The sequence below is a fragment of the Agelaius tricolor genome, unplaced genomic scaffold, assembly GCF_023055355.1.
Source record: "Agelaius tricolor isolate 1412-34295 unplaced genomic scaffold, bAgeTri1.0.p SCAF_74, whole genome shotgun sequence".
Classification (NCBI taxonomy): Eukaryota; Metazoa; Chordata; class Aves; order Passeriformes; family Icteridae; genus Agelaius; species Agelaius tricolor.
In genome coordinates this window covers 316,649-339,565 of record NW_027269334.1, presented here as the reverse complement: position 1 = coordinate 339,565, position 22,917 = coordinate 316,649, and the positions used below count along the sequence as shown (strand labels likewise).

Sequence of the window (22,917 nt, the reverse complement as noted above, 5' to 3'; positions counted from 1 at the left end):
TAAGGATTCTGAGATCTGTGCAAGAGCAGGTCGGGTTGGGGTGAGGGGGTTGATCAGATATTAGGACGAAGTTTTTCACTCAGAGGGTGGTCGGGCACTGAACAGGCTTCCCAGGGAAGCAGTCACAACCCCAACTCTGCCAGAGCTCCAAGAGTGTTTGGGCAACGCTCCAGGCAGAGGGTGGGATTGCTGGGGCGGCGCCGTGCAGGGCAGGTAGCAGGATTCTGAAGTTCCTCGTGCTGCCCCTCCGTGCCGGGACACTCCAAACCCCAAGGATGGCCGTGCCCGGCCCCGTGAGGCGCTGCTGGAGCGCTGGGAGCCCGCCCGGCCTGGGGCGGAGCAGGGCGGCCGCAGGTGCGGGGCGGGGCCGGGGGCGGCCCCGGGGGCGAAAGGGGGGAGTCCCCGAGCACCCGGGCAGGGCCGCATTTAAGGAGCGGCGTCGGAGCTCGGGAGCCTGGTTACTGTGTCTATAGCCGCCACCATGCCCGTCAAAGGAGGCACCAAGTGCATCAAGTACCTTCTCTTCGGCTTCAACTTCATCTTCTGGGTAAGGCTCCCTGGGCTGTGTCCCCCGCGCTGCCCGGCGGGGAGCCCGCGGGACGGGGATGGAGGGGAGGGGAGGGGAAGCGCTGGGAGCCGCGTTTTGTTAGCTTTTCTGATGCCTGGTTTTGGCTGTTTTCTCCACTAGCTGCCCCTCCCCCGCACCCCCACCCCCCCAGAAGGAGAGAGGCGTGTGCCCGGGCGCTCACCGCTTTATTTTTCACGTTTTTGGGGTTTATCGTCAGGCGGGCAGGGGGTGTTGGGTTTGTGGATAGCCCGCCCCCACTGAGCATCCCCCAGCACTTCACACAATCCTCGCCCTAAAACTCTGCGTAGGTCGGGCTCCCTGCTGGCTTTCCCGGTGCTGGGGCTGTGCCCGGGGTGAGCCGGTTCCTTGCAAGCCTGTGGTTGTCGTGTGTGTGAACTCCTCGTGTTGGTGGGAGCTGTGGCTTCCCTTCGGGTTTAATCTGTCGGAGCAGACCGGCACCCCTTGAGATCACGTCTCCGGTGTGCTCACTGGCCCTACTACGCCTTGTTGGATAGGCGCCATGAGAAAGTATGGCTGAGCCGAGAGGTTTGGGCTGTCCTCCAGCACTCGGGGCGTGGGCACCTGGATTTAGCGCTGGCTCATGCATAGAAAAGTACTATGGGAGCTATTTGTGTGCCTGATGGATAGGAGCAAAGTGTATGGTTCAAAAAGCTGGGTTTTCTCTGGGCTGTTTGCCACGGTGGAGGAGTGCGTGTGTGACTGTGATGTGGCGGTATGAAGTTGGAGTGGCGGGAAGGAGCCGCGTCTGGAGTTAGTCGCAGCGCTGCCCGTGGGACAGTGGAAGTTGCCATGTTAATGGGTAAAGTGCTCGGGATGTCTCGATGTCGAAATGGGTTGCAGCAGAGTTGAGAATACAGAGCTGGGTTCTAGTTGAGGAACGTTGTGCAGAACTTGACCCAGGAAAGCTATGTTGCCACTCGGGACTCGCCGGACCGTGAGCAGGGCTGTCGCATTTGCAGGGTTAGAGCTGATCAAAAGGAAAAGCCTAATAAAGCACTGCCTGAAAGTTATAGTGAGAGAGTTTCTAAACTTCTTGTTAAAAGAGACTGAAGTACTCATGGTTTGCCTTGTGCTTGTTTTGTTTGTTTATTTCAAAGCTGCAGACTTTCTGCAGAGTATTTTATGGGACAAAAATTCTTGTGACAACAGCATTGCCTCAAAGAAGCTCCTAACCTGAGCTTCACCACCTTGTTGTCTGCAGATAGGCTAAGAATAGGGAGAGGAGTTTTGTTTAGCTGGGGATGTACCTGTTGCTTGGGAGTGTCATGGTTATAAAGTGCTGAGGCTCCTACCTTTAGGGGTGCTCATGAGTACAGAATTGTACTGATGACAGAGTGGATGGAAGAGTGGTGCTGCTGTCCAGAGGAGATGAGAGATGATGGCTTTTCAAGTTGGCTTCTTGAGGCTGGCAGTATCAAGCTAGGATGTGGGAAAGAGAAGAGGAAGAAAAAAGAATTAAAGGGAGACAAATATATGCATTTTGGAGATCCCAGTAAGTGCCTGGAGGCCCCAAGAGGCAGTGAAATGCAAGCAGCTTGGCTCAGCCAGAGATAAATGTGTTTGACCAGCTGGAGTGGTCCTTGGCTCAGGCGGGCCACCACATGTCATTGTGGCCTGCTGAAAACAGTTGGAGGGGCGTTTAGGGGGTACAGTGTTAGCAAACCTTGTGTCATCTATGGAGAAATAAAGTAGCTGGGTCTTGGGTTATTCCACACCGAACAGCATAAAAAGAAAAGTGTTCTGGGTCTGCCAGCATTAAAAGGCAAGAACCACCCTAATAAGAAAACAGGCTCGAATGGTTTTTTTATGGCTTTGCCGATGTGAAAAGTCTGTGAAGTAATGGAAGTATGTTGACAAAATTTGCTGTGTCCAAGTGCAATACTGTACCTCCTTTTTTTTTGAAATAAGGTGCCTCAAAAATATAGGTCAGGAATTTCAGGCCTGCACCAAACCTGCAGATGGCTGTGGATGCCGCATTAGGTGGAATGTATTTGCTTCCATCAAGGCTTGAACAAGGGTAAGAGGAAGCAAAAGGCTCATACAGCTTGGTAAAGGAAGTTACTGAAATAAAAAGAGAAACCCTCAAAGTTGAAGCTGTATCCAAAGGAAGGAAATAAAAGTTCATAAATGCTGGTGAGCCTAATAAAATAACAGTAACATTAGCCAAAGGAAAGCTTTAGGAGTTATTTGCAAAAGCAAACCTAAGTAACATACCCCTCTTCAGACACATGATGAAAAGGGAGTTTCTCAGGGAGTCCTTCCAGGCAGTAATAGCTCCAGGTATAAAAGTTTTGGGAGCCAAGTTCGGCAGGACTTTTTTTACTGGGGAAGCCTTTGACATAACCTGTCTTTGACTCTGAATTCTGCACAGGCTTGAACTGACCTCTTGATGCAAAGGAGGTGGAACAAGAGGAGCAGCAAATGTTTGATTAACAATTCTCGAAAGTCACAAAACACTTCAGAACTCTTAAGTGAGTTGTGATTAGGTAACTCCCCTCACCATCCCTTCTCTGTGCTGGAGGGCTGGAATGCAGTGAATTGGAGGCTGGGCTTTTGCTTTATGGTAGTCTGGGATACCCAGAGAGTAGCACATATGGAGTATCTGGAAAGAGCCAAGGAGAAGATTCTTTAAAAGCTGGTGTACATGTATAGGAGGGACATTGGCTACTGCAAGGGGAAGTCAGACTTCATGAAGCTGCTGCCTTGGAGCCTTTAAAAGCCTGAATGCTGGAGAAGGCAAGGACTGGTTGGTGTTGGTTCACTTGTTCAATGTCATCTGGAAATCTCAGGCCTCTTGTGAAAACCAGGCAGTCCTGGAGTAAGATCCTGGCAAGAATGAGATGGCTGTTGGAGTGGAGGCAGGGCTGTGGTGAGATGCAGCTCTGCTGTTGCAGAGAGAAGTAGTGCTGGTACAAACTCTGTGATGGTCAGTATAGCCCCACCTCATCTGGAGGAGCACAGGGGGTGCTGGCTGGCATCCATTGTACAGGGTGATGGAGGTGATGGCTGCCTGCTGACACAGCAGGGTGTTTGACACAGCACGGTGAGACTCTCTCCAAAGTCAGGCATCAGGTAATTCCCATGGGAGGCACCAGCAGAAAGCTGCCTGGAGATAGGAATTAAATGATTCAGGGGCAGCTGCTGCCATGGAGCAGTGAAGCCTTGGGAGAAAAGAATCTATAATGGCTTTACAAAAGCACCAGGTGAGTGCTCAGTGTCAACAGAGGGAAACCAGCTTCAGAAATGAAGGACTGAGAGAAAATGGAATATGGTGTGTAAAACTCACAAAATCTATGGCATCCTGGTGTCCCACAGTGCTGCAGGCTGCTCTAGTCATCTGCCTGTCTTGAGAGGATCATAGTGGAACTTGGTAATGTTTGGGAAAGAAAGAGGAGGGTTTCTGTCATCAGCAACTCTTATCTTCAGCATGGAAATGTGCTAGAGATCCTTAGAATCATGATTGTCCAGGCAGTAGGTAGGGCTTGACTGTATTGAAAGAGGCAGTGAGCAAGAGCTGTGGAATATTTAGCCAGGAAAGAGGACCTTTTCAGAAGAAAAGTGGGTACAGTGGTGATACCTTCTCCTTAGCAGATGTTGACGAATAGGTTGGTCAAGGGATAACTGGCTAATCACAGAATGAATTAGGTTGGAAAACACCTTTAAGATAATCTAGTCCAACCTGCTAATGTGGAGTTCAGCAGCCATTTGTTAATTTTTCTTCTCTCAAGGTGCTGTGTCTTGGCATAAGTGCTCGACATGTAGCCCAGGAGGTTGGTCCTGGGAAATGCTACCTTCTGTCCTGTTCTCTTAACCCTTCCTGAGGATCTTGTGTTTGATTAATCTGATGGCCTTTCTCCAGCCAGGAAGGCTGGATACTAACGTGGTATTATCTGAAACATTTGGGGCTTCAGAGTTTGGCTTAAAACATGCTTGTGGCCCTAATGGAAGGAAGGGGACACTTTTGGATGTTTGCACCAAGTCCAGTTAAGCATGGATCTGTAAGTTTTGGGGTTCATTCCCCTCTCTGAGGTGTAGGAAGTAGGGATGGCTGTGTTTTCTCTTGGGATGAAGTACTGCAGCAGGCACCAGGCTCCTTGCTGCTATTGCGCTGTCCTTTCTGGGACTGATGTTCTCCCACATAGGTTTGCAGACGGCTCTGCTGTCTTGGCATGGCCAGTGCTGGCCCTGGCATCCCTGACAGTCTGCTTTCTAATAATACAAGTTTTGGGGCTGTTTGAGGGTGTGGGAGGGAGGTGTCAACAAAATTTTGAACTAATTTTTTTTTTCCACCAGGCTGGCTTGAGCTTGGCAAGAAGTCAATGGACACAACACATTTTGTTCCTTAAACCTGAGCAGTGGAGGTGTCTTAGCAGAGTTGGACCAACCTTAGTGTGAGCAATGCTGGATTGCCTTGAGTTGTGTAATGAGTGACTGCCTTTAGCTGTGCTCCTTTAGCTCCCTGGGTTTGCTCAGGCTTGTTGGTCCTGGTCATGAAGTCTTTTCCTAGGCAAACTGTGGGCTTCTGAGCAACTTGGATCACACAGGCAAGTGCCTGCCTGTTCTCCCACTGGCTTCCTGCTGCTGAACAAAAGCAAGGCCTTGCATTGTTAAATTTCAATGCTGGGTTTTCTCCTTGTAGATTTTGTGGAATCTGCTGCTAATATTTATGGTTTCATGTATTTTAGGCAAGCAAGTGTTGTAGCACAGAGGCAGAGTTCATGTTGAAGTTTTGAGCAGTCATTTTCTTGCTCCTTTCCAATATTGGGCAGTTCTCTTGTCCTGACTTTCCACTCTCCGGAGTGCCGTGTTTTATGAATAAATGCATTTTTGTGTGACAGTACCTGCTAAAGTAAGATGAGCAGAATTAGGCCTGGAGTGCCCTTTTGCTTCTGTAGCTTCTGTGACTTTGTTCTGAGCCATAATCTCAGCTGCTTTTGTGCACCAAGAACAGCAATTCAGAGGGTCTTTCCTCCTCCAGCAGAGGATTTGCAGGATGGGCAGGGAAATATGCATGTGTCTGTTAGTATGTATATATGCAGGCACATATGAAAAACTCAGAAATTAGTTGCTTTTGCTTTCTGTAATGAACTTATGCAGTTGCTGGGTACAGTGTGAGAATCTAATGCTGCTTGGGCTCAGCTCAGTGTATATTGACTCTGGTAAGTTCTGTGAGGTCAGGAATGGAGTTTGGAGTATGTTGCCTTGAGAAATCTGATGTGAAGCTACTTAGAGTTCCACCAGTTCTGGCTCCTATTTGTAATTCTAATTGCAAATATAGTAGACTAGCCTCTGAATAGGAACTTGTATGAAATGGGCACTAGTCTTGGCAGTGATTCAGGAATTTTGTAATGCTTCTCGTACTGTACTGGAGCACCATTTTATTGCAAAAGGTGCTGTGGCATTAACATAGGCCACAACATTTTTGAAACTTGCTAAGCAGAAAGAAAATACTTCCTTTCCAATCCACTATTTTCCAAACTAGTTTGAAAATAGCTGCAGTTTCTTGTATAACTGCGAGCCCACATAGCAGAAGTGTTAGGGGAGCTGTTTCAAAACTCTGAAAACCTGTGCTGTTGTGGATAACACTAATTCTGTAATTGAGGGTTTAGAGTGGCATCGAGCCTCACTTGTAGTTACTGTTTATGGGGTTTTATTTATGGAGTACTAGCCAGTAAAAGGATAGAAATGGTTCATTACAACTCATAATGTTCTCGATTTCTTTGGCTGTACTTTGCACCGTTATAGATCTAGTTCTGGCTTTCTTAGTTCAGTCTAAAACAGTGAGAAGTAAATTCTTATGCAATCAGATTTTTAGCTAAAAGTTCAAGTGTTTATGAAGTGAAGGTGGTGACTTTTTAATGCCTTCTTGTCACATCCGGGTGTAAACCTAAATATGGAACAGTAGTGTTGAGCCTGACATACCTTCTTACTTCAAGAAAAAGTGTTCTGTTAGATACCATACTTAGCTGACAACACTGAAAGTAGTATTTCTTTTTGACTGATTTCTTTATTTTCACATAATGACATACCTTCTTCTGCTGGAGGTAATGCCATAAGCTTGGTAGAAGTTGTATGTAAACTTGGCCTAAAGGTGTCAAAAATGGAAAAATGGCAAAACCCACTTGCTTCCCTTCGCCGCTTCCCTTCGCCGCTTCCCTTCGCCGCTTCCCTTCGCCGCTTCCCTTCGCCGCTTCCCTTCGCCGCTTCCCTTCGCCGCTTCCCTTCGCCGCTTCCCTTCGCCGCTTCCCTTCGCCGCTTCCCTTCGCCGCTTCCCTTCGCCGCTTCCCTTCGCCGCTTCCCTTCGCCGCTTCCCTTCGCCGCTTCCCTTCGCCGCTTCCCTTCGCCGCTTCCCTTCGCCGCTTCCCTTCGCCGCTTCCCTTCGCCGCTTCCCTTCGCCGCTTCCCTTCGCCGCTTCCCTTCGCCGCTTCCCTTCGCCGCTTCCCTTCGCCGCTTCCCTTCGCCGCTTCCCTTCGCCGCTTCCCTTCGCCGCTTCCCTTCGCCGCTTCCCTTCGCCGCTTCCCTTCGCCGCTTCCCTTCGCCGCTTCCCTTCGCCGCTTCCCTTCGCCGCTTCCCTTCGCCGCTTCCCTTCGCCGCTTCCCTTCGCCGCTTCCCTTCGCCGCTTCCCTTCGCCGCTTCCCTTCGCCGCTTCCCTTCGCCGCTTCCCTTCGCCGCTTCCCTTCGCCGCTTCCCTTCGCCGCTTCCCTTCGCCGCTTCCCTTCGCCGCTTCCCTTCGCCGCTTCCCTTCGCCGCTTCCCTTCGCCGCTTCCCTTCGCCGCTTCCCTTCGCCGCTTCCCTTCGCCGCTTCCCTTCGCCGCTTCCCTTCGCCGCTTCCCTTCGCCGCTTCCCTTCGCCGCTTCCCTTCGCCGCTTCCCTTCGCCGCTTCCCTTCGCCGCTTCCCTTCGCCGCTTCCCTTCGCCGCTTCCCTTCGCCGCTTCCCTTCGCCGCTTCCCTTCGCCGCTTCCCTTCGCCGCTTCCCTTCGCCGCTTCCCTTCGCCGCTTCCCTTCGCCGCTTCCCTTCGCCGCTTCCCTTCGCCGCTTCCCTTCGCCGCTTCCCTTCGCCGCTTCCCTTCGCCGCTTCCCTTCGCCGCTTCCCTTCGCCGCTTCCCTTCGCCGCTTCCCTTCGCCGCTTCCCTTCGCCGCTTCCCTTCGCCGCTTCCCTTCGCCGCTTCCCTTCGCCGCTTCCCTTCGCCGCTTCCCTTCGCCGCTTCCCTTCGCCGCTTCCCTTCGCCGCTTCCCGCTTCCCTTCGCCGCTTCCCGCTTCCCTTCGCCGCTTCCCGCTTCCCTTCGCCGCTTCCCGCTTCCCTTCGCCGCTTCCCGCTTCCCTTCGCCGCTTCCCGCTTCCCTTCGCCGCTTCCCGCTTCCCTTCGCCGCTTCCCGCTTCCCTTCGCCGCTTCCCGCTTCCCTTCGCCGCTTCCCGCTTCCCTTCGCCGCTTCCTTCCTTCTTTTGCCCCTTCTTTTCCTCTTTCCCCCCCACATTGTGCTTCTATGGGATGTGTTAACACAAATGGTGTTTTGGGGTTTTTTTTTTGTTTAAAACTCAAGTTTTTAACACATGTTTATGACATTGTCATTAAATCTAAGGGTTTCCTGTGCAAGCCTTCTGCTGGGGGGCCGTATCTGCAAAACCTCAGGAGTCAGAGTGGGGCAGAAATCCTCTGGGAATTGTTTGGTAGTGTTCAGTGCTGTGGCACACTCCAAACTCATGCTCAGTTTAGCCAGGAATGATGAGGGGAGGAAGGCAGAGTGTTCTGTGTGGCTGCTGCCTCCAGGATACACAGGTTTTCTCATCTCAAGTGTATCCTGACTGGTTGAGGTCCTTTCTCAGTTATCTCTTCTCATAGGGAAGGCTGGGACACACCCTTTGATTTACCCAGAGGCCAAGCAAGGGGGATGCCCCAGAGCAGTGGAATGGATGAGAGGAGGGAAGTCCTGCACAGAAGGCTCACTAGGGAACGTGCAGGCTATGTCAGTAAGGAAGATGGACCAAAAAAGCTGGTTTTCCTGTTGCAACAGGCAGAAAGCTGTATGCAGGAGTGAGCTTTAGGAGCAAAGGGGGTGTGTTTGCATGTAATGAAAAAAAAAAAACAACCTGACAAGCCTCCACAGGGGTAGGAGAGGAGTGGCCAGGTAGTTTTATCATTGTTGCAGCCGTGGAACATCCAAGCAGAGCAGGAATGAGCTGGGAGTAGTGGTTAGCGAAAACAAGGAAGCCTGGTTTGCTGGAGCGGGGAAGTCAGTAGTGTAATTGTGCCAGGACATGCCATTACTGGAAGATCACTGCCACAAACTTCTCCAAAACAGCGAGTGAGCAGTATCCCTTTAACTTCACATTTTGGCCAGATTGGGAAAAAAACCCAACTCTGTCTTCTGAGCTCTTTTTGCTGTAGTTGTCACTATAAAAACATACTACTTACCTGTCTGATAAGCACACGAACCCACTCTCTTCTTTGTGTGTGTGAAACCAGACAAAATTGATTACTTTCAGGAATACAGTGTTGTTCTTTTCCTACTAAATTTCTCTTTCAGCGCAGGATAGAGCTACTTAGAAATGCACAGTATTGCTCAACTCCTGTGACAAAATAGATCTGTTAGATGGGGAATCCCCTTGGATTACCAAACAAAAACCCAGCAATTAGATTATCTGGTGATCTGCTTCCACGCAGCCGAGGTTGGGGGCTTTGCACCCCTTTCCCAGGAAGGAAAAACACAGCTCCCAAACCATCCCAGCACAGATCCCATCTTGCTGGCATAGTGTGGGTGAGCAGGGAGGTGACAGTGCCTCAGCCTCTAGTGTGCCACACTGGCCAGCGGTGCTGGCAAGTGCCCGTGGGGCTGTGCTTTTCTCTTCCTCAGAGGCTGGTGTTGCTGTGTCCTCGTTTCTCCCTTGTTTTGATGGAAACTTGAAGCTTCAAGTTTCTTGCCTTCTGCTCCAAAACTGCCTTTTTTTTAGTTCAGTGGTCAGTCTGAGTAGGAAGAGCACAATCTGAGAACATAAGTCTGCTTTCCTTAAGAAACTGAGACAGAAAGTCTCTTATTCTTGCATGAAGAAGCTGCATTTTATTTCTAATCCACCATGCAGAGAATTATCAATCTGTTTAATTCTACCCCTTTTTTTAGTGCTGTGCAGCAGTTCACTGGCATAAAGTGTTATCACTGTTCTGTGATCCTGTAAGTCTCAGGTCTCCTTGGCACATTCTTAATCTTTCTGTGATTAAGTGACTGCTTTTTCAAGGAGAAAACATGCCATGTACCTATGTGTGGTGGTGGGGAAGAGTTAAAATTGTGTTTTGAAAGGAGCTATATTAGGTACATTATCTCTGCCCAATGTGAACAGACGAGTTTTTTTTTTCTGGAGGGCATTAACTGAACCTTCTGCTTTGCTTGGAATTTTAAGACTATCTGCATGGCTACATTATGGTTTAAGAGTTTCTTTAGTTTTACAGTCCTTTTCTGTGCCCTGCTCCATTTGCAGAGCTCTCTATTCAAGCACTTGTCAAGCTGTAAATAAATTTGGTAGGTGAGAAGAGCTGGGTATTCAGGCTTGTGGCCTCACAATTTAGGAGTTCCTAGCAAAACCAGCAGAGGCTCTAGGCTTCTTCTAATGATGGGGGGATCTGGATCTGCTATAAAAGCCGACAGCTGCTGGACGACCAGGAAAGGGAGCCTCAAGCAGAGTGTTACTAAATACTGGGTGACTTAACAGCAGTCTCAAAGAGTTTTTTCCATCACTAAGCCTTTCTGATGTTTGAACTGAAGCACTGGGGTGAGATGAGGGTGGCAAAAGCTTTTTGACGTGATGCTGCAGCCAGGAGGGCAGCAACCCTTCTCTCTGCACCTCCCCTTTGCACCTCTCCCTCCCCTTGGGATACAGCTGTGGCACAAGAAATTGAAATAATGATGCTGTTGTGGCATTCTGTGTTGTACAAAGGTGCTCCAGCATAACTTAATCATATTGTCAGGGTAGCCCTAGCAAGGCAAGCAGGAGGTATGTGCAGGTGTGCCTTTGGAGTAAGCACCAGAAACACCAACAAAGGCCTTTTGCTTAGGTCTGGAATCCTCCAGGTGGGTTTGGCTCTTTGAGTTGTGTGTTACTTGATCTGTTTTCCCAGTTACAGCCCTGCAGCTCCTCTTGGAGGCAGGCCTGGCACTTGGGTTCCTGCTGTACAGGAAAAGCTGGTTTAGGAAAGCTGGGGCTGCCTGTGAGCAGGAACTCTTCCACAGCAAGGAGAAGGGGCTTTTGGGCTCCCACCTCTCAGGTGGGCTTGGTGTGGAAGGGTTGTCATATCCTTGGGTGCTCACCAAGGGAACACTGCCCATATTCCCACTAAAAATTGCCATTATTAAACAATTCCCAGTTTCTTAGAGGTAAATCAGGAATGTTGTTTCTTTCTGCAAGGGCCTTGTTGGGATTTTATTTTTGCTTTTGATGTGTGCTTTGCCTGACCAAAGCACCGGACCTCATAAACTTATTGCTCACTCTTAAGTTTAAAATTTTAACGTCTGCTTCAATGTTTGGGATTTCTGTCCTCATCTCACTTTGTAGAGCTTTTTTTAATAGTTCAGTGGTCTTCAAAGGAAGAGCTGAGAAGCACACTCCAGCTTTATACTTTGTCCTGGTTTCTTCATTTTTTTACATGCAAGAAAACCCCATTTCTTTTCTTTCTAAAGGAGGATTCAGTCTCTTCCAGGCAAACTGTTGCCATTGGCCTTACCAGAGTGCCATGCCCTCTTTCTTGCAACACTTCCTGTGGCTTTTGCCAGATGTTTCATCCAGAGTGACTTGCTGCAAACACAGGCACCAATATTAAGAGGAACCTGAAGGCATACAGGCAGACATGATAATGAAATAAAACTAAATATTAACTAAAATTCTATTGTATTGCTCCCGATCAGCAACATTCTACTGCTGCAGCTGGTATTTTCTTATTCCTGTCAGTGTGGTCACTTAATGGGTTGGTTTTATCATGTTTGGCAAGAATGGCACTCTTCTTTAACTCCCTTCCATGGTAGACTGAACTCTCAGCAGTCTGTTTAATACACTAAAACTTCCGGCTGGCCTTACAAGGCACTTTTCCTTGTAATACACTTGCTCTTCAGTATGAAGCTTTAAGGTCACTAAGCCATGCAATGTCTGCATCCACCCAGAATAAAACAATGTGTGTAAGGATCAGTGAAAATACTGACACTTGGCTAAACCGTGGATATTTTCAGAAAGGAACAAGAATGGCATTGATCTCCTGTGGCATTGGAGTTTATATTATGTAAATGCCTCTTTCAACAAGGTGCCTCATGTCTGGGACTTTGTTCATGCGTTGGTATCCCCATCCTTTTATGCTTGTCCTTTGTTACCATCTCTTAAATAAAAGCTGTATCCTGTGTTTGTTTCTGATTTTGTTACTAATGCAAGGCCGGGTGAATTAGTTGGTATCGTTTAACAAGCCTTCCTTGTTCTTACAGCTTGCAGGAACAGCAGTGCTCGCAATTGGACTATGGCTTCACTTTGATTCACAGACCAAAAGCGTCTTTGAACTGGAATCTGACACAAAGTTTTACACAGGTGAGCTGGGGGATCACTCAGGGGATAGGTCACACTTTTGTGTCCTGATTTCCAGGCTGCTCAGAAACCTTGGCTTTTCTTAAAGGGTAAAAAGGCAAAACAGCCCTAAACACCCCAAGAGCAGCTTCCCTTGGATGGTGTTGGGGGCAGCTTCCCCTGTGAGCTCTTGTGCAGACAGCAGTGCTGCCGTGTGAGTGGTTTCTTGGCTCTTCAGCCTTTTTCCCACAGTAGTTTGTCTCTGTTGCTGTCAGTAAACATTTTGTAATCCCAGGGGCTCCTGGAGGACATAGAGGATGTTTTTTCCTGATGCTCATCACCATATGCATCAGCAAAGTTTCATGCTAAACTGAGTAATTAATATTTTTTTCTCCAGAGTGACCAACCTGAGCTACCCAAAACACAATTCCTGTTGCCTCATCTCTCAGAAGGAGCACTGATAAGAAATGTCAGGCTTAATCCCTTAATCACTGTTGTTGAACTCTTAAAACCCCACATCTCCTAATTCATCCTGAACTGAATGCACAAACATCTTGGTACATATGAGAATTATTCCAGCCAGTGTGGATCAATGTAGCTTTAGCTGTACCATGTGGAAGGCATTTGTAAGGTCGTTAATTAGGGGACACACACATTTTTAGTTTGTTAATGTCATGGGAATTCCTAAATGAACTGGATTTTATCTGAACTTTGATTTTGGTCTCTACAGTTGCTTTTAAGCTTGGGCAGGGGAACACACATAACTTGGTTATTGTCACCTGTAGGTGCTCAGACCCTTGGAGCACCTCTGCTATGAGGAAAGGCTGAGAGAATTGGGATTGGTCAGCCTGGGGAACAGAAGGCTTTGGAGGTAACCTAACTGTGGCCTTTCAGTACCTGAAGGGGAGCCCACAGGAAAGATGGAAAGAGACTCTTGACAAGAGCCTGGAGTGACAGGACAAGGGGGAATGGCTTCACACTGACAGAGAGCAGGTTTAGGTTGGATATCAGGAAGGAATTCTTCCCTGAGGGGTGCCGAGGCCCTGTCTCAGGTTGCCCTGAGAAGCTGTGGCTGTCCCATCCCTGGAAGTGCCCAAGGCCAAGTTGGATGGGGCTCTGAGCAACCTGGGATAGTAGAAGGTGTCCCTGCCCATGGCAGGGGGTTGGAATTAGGCAATCTTTGATTAGGCAGCCTTTAAAGTCTTTAAAGGATAGCTTCATCTTTCTCTTGCCAAAAAACTGGCTCCTGTCCTTGGCTACTCAGCTGTGACAACTCCCAGGCTGGTATCTGAAGGGTCACTTATAAGGAGGTGCAATTTATGTTGCAGCCTCTTAGTCCTAGGTTGGCCTATCCCTGCAGAGAATACTCTTAGGAATGGTATAGAGGCCATAGTTGGGAATATTGAGATGCTCCCAGGGACTTAACCTGTCTGCATGCCTGCAGCTTCTTTGTGATCTGTGAGAAAATTTGTGGTTTACCCTTGATATGATGGCATCTTAGCAAACTGGGTGGTTCTTGGAGCTGCCAGGAAGATTCCCAGATGCTTCAAGTGGACCTCAGAAAAAGAACAGAAATCTAAACTTGGCTGTTAAGCTGAATATTTAACAAGTCTTATTTTGGGTCGTCTAAAACAACTCTTTCATCTCCTAAAACATAAAAGTTTTCTGATGTGATGCTTAAGCTACTGGCTGGATGCAGCCAGTGGAACCTGCTTGAAATCTTCGTAGGTTGAACTGAGTTTTAAAAAGAAGCTCAATAGGAATTTCTGCTTTAACATAATTTTCTGGGAGTAGTTACTGACTGCAGTAAGTGACAAAGCAAGTTACCTCAAAGGCTTTCTGTACAACTCAGTCTAAGTGTTACTGATGGACTCTTTTTCTTCTTTTTCAAAATGGAAAAAGGTTAAGCTGAGGTTTAAAAGTCCATATTGGAATTTCCTCCTGATAAGAAATGTCAGGCTTAATCCCTTACAAATGCTGCATCAAGGAGCTGTTTATTTTGGCAGCTGATCTTATTGGTTTGCGTCTAGAATATATAATTTGCAAAAGCTTACATCTAGCTCCCTTTAATTAGTATTGAACTGGTTTTATGTCCCTGTTGATAGAAGTGTCCTGCTTGTTCCACATGCTTTGTGCTGATTCTTTGATGCTTCACCACCCCTCTAATATTCTTTGCCATCCTTTGGGAGTTTTCTTGCTTGCCACATCTTGGTGTGGTCTCCAGCTCACAGCTATTATGATTAGGCTGGTTGTTCCCAAGTTCAGGAGCCAGAGGATTGGGCATAAATGGAGCCTTATACTTGAGAAATGCTTATTCTTTCTGCTTCAACATACTCACTACCTTATTTCTGGGCAGACTAGTTTACAAGCTCTGACACTTTTTATAATCTGAAGAATTATAAAATCATCTGCTTTAAGACTTTGCAGTTGTTGATAAATCATTCTTTCAGTTGTTTCTAATTTCAGTTGTCTCTATCTTCACCTGAGAAGAAGTTGATAAGTCTTGGCTCTGAGCCTGTTGTAAAAAGTGTCTTACAGGTTGTATTAGATGGCTTTATCCTGCCCATTTTCTAAAGCTTGTGAGTTTGTGTGCAGTAGGGATACACATTAATTGTGTCAAAATGAAGGTTTTATATATCAATTTTTATTTATCAGATGCATTTGCTTTGAAAATTAGGCACACCCCTTTTTTCTTTTTCTTTTTTTCTTTTTCTTTTTTTCTTTTTCTTTTTTTCTTTTTCTTTTTTTCTTTTTCTTTTTTTCTTTTTCTTTTTTTCTTTTTCTTTTTTTCTTTTTCTTTTTTTCTTTTTCTTTTTTTCTTTTTCTTTTTTTCTTTTTCTTTTTTCTTTTTCTTTTTTTCTTTTTCTTTTTCTTTTTCTTTTTTTCTTTCTTTTTTTATTCTTTTTTTCTTTTTTTCTTTTTTTCTTTTTTTTCTTTTTTTCTTTTTTCTTTTTTTCTTTTTTCTTTTTCCTTTTTTTCTTTTTTCTTTTTTCTTTTCTTCTTTTCTTCTTTTCTTCTCTTTTTCTCTTTTTTCTTTTTTTCTTTTTTTCTTTTCTTTTTTTTCTTTTTTTTCTTTTTTTTCTTTTTTTTCTTTTTTTTCCTCTTTTTCCTCTTTTTCCTCTTTTTCCTCTTTTTCCTCTTTTTCCTCTTTTTCCTCTTTTTCCTCTTTTTCCTCTTTTTCCTCTTTTTCCTCTTTTTCCTCTTTTTCCTCTTTTTCCTCTTTTTCCTCTTTTTCCTCTTTTTCCTCTTTTTCCTCTTTTTCCTCTTTTTCCTCTTTTTCCTCTTTTTCCTCTTTTTCCTCTTTTTCCTCTTTTTCCTCTTTTTCCTCTTTTTCCTCTTTTTCCTCTTTTTCCTCTTTTTCCTCTTTTTCCTCTTTTTCCTCTTTTTCCTCTTTTTCCTCTTTTTCCTCTTTTTCCTCTTTTTCCTCTTTTTCCTCTTTTTCCTCTTTTTCCTCTTTTTCCTCTTTTTCCTCTTTTTCCTCTTTTTCCTCTTTTTCCTCTTTTTCCTCTTTTTCCTCTTTTTCCTCTTTTTCCTCTTTTTCCTCTTTTTCCTCTTTTTCCTCTTTTTCCTCTTTTTCCTCTTTTTCCTCTTTTTCCTCTTTTTCCTCTTTTTCCTCTTTTTCCTCTTTTTCCTCTTTTTCCTCTTTTTCCTCTTTTTCCTCTTTTTCCTCTTTTTCCTCTTTTTCCTCTGCTCTTCTTCTGCTCCTCCTCTTCTTTTTCCCTTCTCCTCCCTTTTTTTTTTTACTTGAAACACCTCAGTAAAGCAGCTTAAACCTTGGCAAAAGCTACCAATGCTGTTTGTGGAGCAATTAATTTCATACCTTGCTGCTGAGGTCTCGATTGACCTGCACATCTTTGTTTTTCTCCTCCCTAGGTGTTTACATCCTTATTGGAGCTGGTGCCCTTATGATGCTGGTTGGTTTCTTGGGATGCTGTGGTGCATCACAGGAATCTCAGTGTATGCTTGGCCTGGTAAGTGCTCAGGGTAATGCTTAAATTTTTGAGCAACATGATGAGAAATGAAGGAAAATATTACTGTGTAATTCAAGGGCAGCAGATTGTGGACCCAGAACAATCAGAGTGTTTAAACTCATGGTCACCTACATAATACTAAACTGTTAAATATAGTTCTAATTTCTGGCCTAAAATCCAGATGCTCCTGCTGCATTTGAACAGAGGATGATATCAAGAGGCTGGATGTGTCTGACATACACTGAAGTGTCAAGGCTGGGAGTGTCATGAACACAACGAAAATATTGATAAGAGCAGTGCTATCATTGCTAGGCAGTTCATCCTGGACTCTGAATGTGGTGCAATCATTAATCTCTGATACCAAAACTGTGGTATTTGGTGCTTGAAACAGCAAGGCTCTACTGTTCATTATCACAGGATGAGCTCTTCTAGTTGACAGCTGCTCTGCAAGCCAATTACTGGAGAGCAAGTTCATTGTTTTCAGACTGGGGGTGGGCAGTAGAGCTTACTGGGTTAGTGCACATCTGTACGCTTGCAAAACTAGTCATCCAAATAACCAGAAGACTTAGTTAATAAAAGTCAACTACTATATGTAAAGGCTGCTCTCCTGGGGTGTTCGGGTCCAATCCAGCGAGCTCTGACCCTTGGCCCCTCAGAGCCTTTACAAGGACAAAAGTAAAAGACTGGAGGCGTTCTTCTCCTTGGGACCAAAGTCCTGTATCATTCCTTGATAGGAGTCACCTCAGGATGCAGGTGACCTCCCAGGAGAAAAAGAGGCTTGGGGATCTCCTCCCAAGAAATTTTAAGCTCAAGGGAAGGGGATGGAGGAAGGGGGCCACAGCCAATGCGATACAAGTGAGGAAGGGGTGAGGGGAGGAGTACACCTGGAACAAACCATTTCCTTACCACCGGGGCTTGGGGGGGGGCACGGAATGGGACAAACCATGTGATCAGTGCAAAAACAGCACCTAGATAAACTATTTACTATTTAGTGCAATACAGCAACTATAGCCACTGAAAGAACAATTCCCCTTCTATGTCACAGAAGAACCTAAATTCACTTATTTGTTGCAAAATTATACCTCTAGCCCTTTCTAATTCTGAGTATCTCTTTAAAGTGCTCCTAAATTATAGTGGTGTTTTGGGTCTGGTAGTCAATGAGAGACAGAAAACTTTCATTTGTGTTCTGTGGGATATACAACAAAATGATGATTAGTTCTCTGGGAGTTGGTGGCAAGCTAGGAATCAAGTAATGACTCCTAAAGCAACAGGAGTGACAAACCAGAGTAAAGAATTGGTGCCAACTGTTGTGATGTGTCTGAATGACTCAGACAGCTTCCAAGTTGGAGTTAACAGATGATTGGCTTTAATTAAACTGATCAAAAAAAAGGGACTGGTGCTTGGAGAGCACTGTCAGACTTTCCAATGCTTCTGGGAAGAAGTGCTAACCCAGTCTCCTTTTTCCTGGTGTTACCAATGTCTCAGACCTCCAACTGCAACCTGGTTGAGTGACAGCTCCCACAAGTCTGGACAAACTTGCAGTGTACATGTGTGATGCTGGTTTGTGCTGTTCTGGCCTTCATGAATAATATGGTCTTTCTTTTCTAGTTCTTCTTCTTCCTTTTTGTGATTTTTGCCCTTGAAATTGCTGCTGGGATCTGGGGATTTTCAAATAAAGAAAAGGTAGGTTGCTTTTAAAAGTTGGGAGTGGTGGGATGCTGGAACAGGTTTTCCAGAGAATCTGTGGCTGTTCCATTCCTGGAAGTGTCCAAGGCCAGGTTGGCTGGGGCTCTGAGCAGCCTGGTCTAGTGGAAGGTGTCCCTGCCCATGGCAGAGGGGCAGGACTTAGGTGATCTTGAAAGTTCCTTTCTGACCCCAAACACTCCATGATTCTATGAATGTGCCTACAGTCAGCAATCTGCTGATATCTATACCAGTACAAGTCAAATCCTTATTACCCAGAGAATTTGGGGGAGAGGGGAAAAGGCTGATTCAAGCAAAACAACACAAAAAAATCTAACTGTAATATTCAAAAATGACTGTAGCAGGGAAGCCAGAGTCAAGAGGCTGTTGCCTGCTAGAGGTGCCTTCCAGAGAGTACCTGACTGAGTTGTGAGTTGAAGCAGGCTGGCTGGGAGGCTTTACCACTTCCAGAGAGGAGCTGGGTCATCTGACAGCTGAGTGTATCTGCACCTGAAGCATGACTGATATGGCCTCTCCCTCCCAAGCAGTCAAGATTCTGTCTTGTTTCAAAATCACATACTTAGTGACCAGGGTTGTTTTTCTGCTCACATTGTGTTATTCAATGGGGAAATATAGAAACTTTTGTGGTACAGTAGAATAGGGAATATTTTTGGGCAGTCAGTGGGCAAAGAGTTGGTTCTCTAGCTCCTCTTAGAAGGTCAGCGATTTGGAAGGGGAAGCAGTCTTACCTGTTTAGGTGTCACTATTAAAGTGAGTGTACAGCTATTTCTCACCTGAAACAGGTGAGCCTTCCATCCACCCTCTGTTTGTACATGGCAGAAGAATGGGTGTTGTAGGCTACAGGAGTTTTGATGACTGACTTGCTGAAAGCAAGTTTTTCATAATTAATACAAGATATGACACTAACACACCATTAATAGACAGCTCTTTTTGCTTTTCCTTAGATTATTGATGAGTTAAAGGAGTTCTACATGGACACCTACAGAAAGAGAACTCAGACAAGTGCCAGAGACACCCTGAAAGCATTTCAGTTCACTGTAAGTATATGGTTCTGCTTAACCTGGACAGTAATGCAGTAATGCAACTGCTCCTCACATGTTCTTCATCCTACCTAGTCCCCTGTACAAATTTTTTACCAGTTAGAAGAAACCAAAGATTGCAGAGATGATTTTGTGTAGTATAAATGAATTCAGGATGCTTTTTTTTTTTTTTTTTTTGTCTCTCTGCAGAACTAGTTCTTGTTTTTCTTGTTTTTTCTTGTTTTTCAGTTAGGGGTTCAGCCTTGTGTCTGTAAGGAGCACAGGCAGTTGCCAAAATGATTTTGTGTGTATTTAAAGAGATCTTCCTTTCAGAACCTTGTCCTTTAATTTAATAAAGGCTTGTTAAAATTAGGTTTATAGCAGTCATGTTGACAGGACTTGGTCTGTAATAAAAACTAATGTAAATTATTTCCCCCCTTTTTTTTTTTTTACCAGATTACTGAACAAAAAGATTGTTTAACCTGGGTCTCTTTCTATGTTTTCTGTTGTAGCTAAACTGCTGTGGCCTTACTGGAGCTGTGGAGCAGCAGTACATGGACACCTGTCCAGCAAAGACACTGTCTGAGTCATTCTCTATCAAGGTAAAGCTTGATGTAATTCATCATCAGCTCTGCTCAGTGGGTAGAGTGAGAAAGACACTTCAGGACACCCTCCCAGTCTGTGGGAAAAGCCCATGCCAAACTGGTGTGTCCGTCTGTGTCTGTGATCAGACTGGTTGTGGAAAACAAATCCACTGTTACTGTGGAAAGAACAAGCAGGAAGTCTGACCTTGCTCAGGAAATGTGCAGTCTGTGTGTCACAGAATCACTGGTGGGGTGGGCAGTGGAAGATCAAAAGTTTGCCTAAAAAAACCCCTCACAGTGCCTTGAGAGCTCTCTTCTCAGTGCATCTTCCTGGTGCTTGCTCGGAGCTGTCAGCTTCCTCTTTGTTAGGGAGAAGTAGAGTCTGGGGTGGGAGCAAGTCTGAAGCTTCAGCAAGGTCAGGGAGGGGTAAGGCATTGGTAGCCTGCTCAGGTGAGTTGGTGACTGTGAAGGCAATTCTGTAAATCAGGTTTCTCTGTTGGAGTACTGCTGCAGAGGTGCCTGTATACCACAATTAACAGGAGAAAACAGCTTTTGTAGTTTTTAACCACCTCTCTTCCTCTTTTCCTTACAAACATCCTGTGCTCTTGCTTTATGCTCCAAGACAGTTTGTATGAGTCTGTCTATGGTTCTTACCATGCAGGAATTCAGGTAATGACTTGGGTTTTTTCAATTTAATTGACAGTTCACATATCTGCCCACATGAGATTGTTCAGTCTGTATCTTTAGTCCTTTCCATGCAGTCTGAGTTGGAGTGTGTGCTAGTAGCTGAGACTGCACACAGGTTTTGTTTGTTTTTATTCTGCTGTGTGTTTTAGCTTCATCTTGTGATGCCCATTCCCAATTTTAGAAAAACAGTGGATAGATTACAAGATCAAAGAAATGTAATGGAGTGTACCTCTAAGAAGCAGTGCTGTGTTGGTATTCTGATTGAACTGACTCATTCTTACTAGTATATCCCTTTAATCTCAGATTCAGTCTTTCTTTCTAGACTGGATAAGGAACAGCAACAAAAAAGGTAGCTTTCAGCAGCTCACTGATGTTTGCTGCTGGAACAAGCAGGACAGAAACTGGGATGAGACTTCAACCAGCTACCAGGCTCTTAAAGATTTATACCTCTGTAAAAGTGCCTTGTTCTTTTTACTGGCCAGCATGTGTCTGTTCTGGGAAAAGGACTATACTTTTTTTTTTTTTTTTTTTAGTTGCAAGGGTTTGTTCTGGCAACATTAAACTGGCTCCTCTATGAATTACAGTAGCAATTAGCAATATCAAGAGCAGCTTTAAATATCTTTTGATAAGGGATGAGCATCATCTGAAGTGCTGACAGCAATTAGTAACAAGCCAAGCCTGATAAACTGCATGTTCAGATTGAGAGGGGAATCCTGCTGTAGTCAAGGTGCTGTTAACAATTCTGAGGTACTTGAAGAGTAGATTTAAATTTTTCCACCAACTCGTGTGTGTAGGACCATCCCTGGCTCTCTTTAAGGATGTCACAGTAAAGGCCAGATCAAAGCAGCTTTTAAAAGATGAGTCTTCAAATTAACCTTGTGTGTGTAAAACACAAATGAGCCATCTGTTCCATTTCAGTCCTGCCCTGATGCCATTGATGACGTCTTCAAATCCAAATTCAATGTCATTGGAGCAGTTGGCCTTGGCATTGCTGTAATGATGGTGAGTTTCCAGATTATTTAGAGGGTGGTCAGAGGATACACAGAGCAGAAGTCTTGTAGAGCAGTGCCTGGCCCCACAGCTCACAAGGCCATTCCACTGAGGACAAGTCCCAGCAGGATCTGGGTGTGTGCTGCAGGGCCCTGAGGCAGTGCAGAAGCTGGGATGTCTCTGGCCTTCCTGCTTCTGCTTTGGATTAGGATCTGCCTCCTTGCACTTTCAGCAGTGGTGAAATCTTATCAGTGATGTGTGTATATATGGAGTGAAAATGTATTGGTCATGTTGCTGGCCCACATCTTTATCCTAATATCTGTTGGGGATTCTTCTTCTCTTTCCTTTATAACAATTACAGGCTCTGATAGAGGGCTGAAATACAGGGCTGCTAAAAAACTTGCACTTTTGTTTGACCTCTCTGGAAAAAAGCACATGCTGGGATGATCAAAGCTTTCTTAGGAGATATGGCAGTGGTTTATAGCTGCTGGTGCTGTGCCAGGGCTTGAAGATCTTTGTGGGTCCCTTCCAACTTGACATATTCTGTGATCAGTTTTCAAGTACTGAGGAGAATGGGATTCCTGGGAATGAACTTTGGGGATTGGGGGGTGGGGAATGGCAGAGTAAAGTGTAAAAATACAGAATAAATGTGACCTCTGGGCTGTGAAGAGCAGCTTGTTCTCATGCTGATAAAAGCACATGCTTTGCTTTTCTGATTTCTAATCTGTTTGCTTTTTTTCCAGATTGTTGGCATGATATTCAGTATGGTTCTGTGCTGTGCCATCCGCAGGGAAAGAGAGATGGTCTAAGAGCTGCAAACCCAAGATTCCTGCACTATACAAATCCTCACCATTAACTTCCATGTTCTGAGAGCATTTCTAAAACGTTACATATTTGTTACCTCTTTAATGCTTTATTTGGTACTGATGTAGGTTCGCTTTTTATGTTACAGGTTAAAACGATAAAGGTTTATCTGACTCAAGACAAACATTGTACATAAAATATCTGACTTTCTTGAAACTTACATAATTTGGTTGTAATTTATGTGGAGACAATTTGATACTTAATAAAGAGTAAGATGTATTGTCTGTGGGGGAGAGGAAATGTTGCTATGTTGATTAATCCCACTGTTTGATGCATAGCAAGGAGTTGAAGTTGCATAACGTGTTAAGTGTTTGGGATAACACAGGAAAGCACTCCTATGCCAGTGCCCCATGTTGGAAGGGAATGGGAGATGCTGTCAGAGCATGTCAGGGAAGGTGTGGTCATTCCTCTTTCCTTGGTGTGTGTGAATGAAAGCATGTCTTAAGTACATTCCTAAAATGTCACTGCTGTACCACTTTTTCTGTCACTTCCCTGGAGGGTGGCAAAGGCTGGCTGTCACACAGGTGATGCGTAGGCAGTGGTAGCTGGATGCAGCCAGGCTGGGCTCTGCCTTGGGGGCCAGCTGGGCTTCCATGCCACAGTTGTCCCCTGACACCTGGCATGGCCTTGGGTCCTTGGCAGGACACATTGCCTAGTATGTGCTCAGGATTTTTTCACTGGCTGGCTTCAGGATTTGTTTCCCTAAAGCCAGTGAGGTGCAGTCTCAAGGGCTTACAACACGTGTGCCAAATCTCAGGTTTCCAAGTGGAATAAACATAAGTTGCATGAGCAGTTAAATGAGTTAAGTGTCCAGCTCTGCAGTTGCAGAGTTGAGGCTGTCCTGTTTCAGTTTATGGGAGAGAACAGAGACACCAGTGTGGAACCCTTAGGCTAAAGAACTACCAAGTTGTCCAGCATTTCTACTCTTACAAAGCTTTTAAGTGTTTTTTTTGTCTCTAAAATATTTCCTGGTGGG

The 22,917-nt window shown here is 45.5% G+C and overlaps 1 protein-coding gene across 1 annotated transcript; it reads left to right on the top strand.

The window, feature by feature from the left end:
• Window positions 1-376: 376 nt before the first annotated feature.
• CD9 (CD9 molecule) lies at window positions 377-22,165 on the top strand. Its single transcript, XM_071418039.1, has 8 exons — window positions 377-547; window positions 12,047-12,146; window positions 15,996-16,093; window positions 17,702-17,776; window positions 18,742-18,834; window positions 19,329-19,418; window positions 21,006-21,089; window positions 21,821-22,165. Exons 1-8 carry the CDS (start codon window positions 482-484, stop codon window positions 21,884-21,886), a joined length of 672 nt encoding a protein of 223 aa, XP_071274140.1. The 5' UTR covers window positions 377-481; the 3' UTR covers window positions 21,887-22,165.
• The last annotated feature ends 752 nt before the right edge of the window (window positions 22,166-22,917 follow it).

Coding starts and splice junctions, on each gene's coding strand:
- CD9 (XM_071418039.1), top strand. CDS start 482: ATGCCCGTCAAAGGAGGCACCAAGTGCATCAAGTACCTTCTCTTCGGC. Junction 17,777..18,741: donor GATTTTCAAATAAAGAAAAG/GTAGGTTGCTTT, acceptor GCTTTTCCTTAG/ATTATTGATGAGTTAAAGGA. Junction 21,090..21,820: donor TTGGCATTGCTGTAATGATG/GTGAGTTTCCAG, acceptor CTTTTTTTCCAG/ATTGTTGGCATGATATTCAG.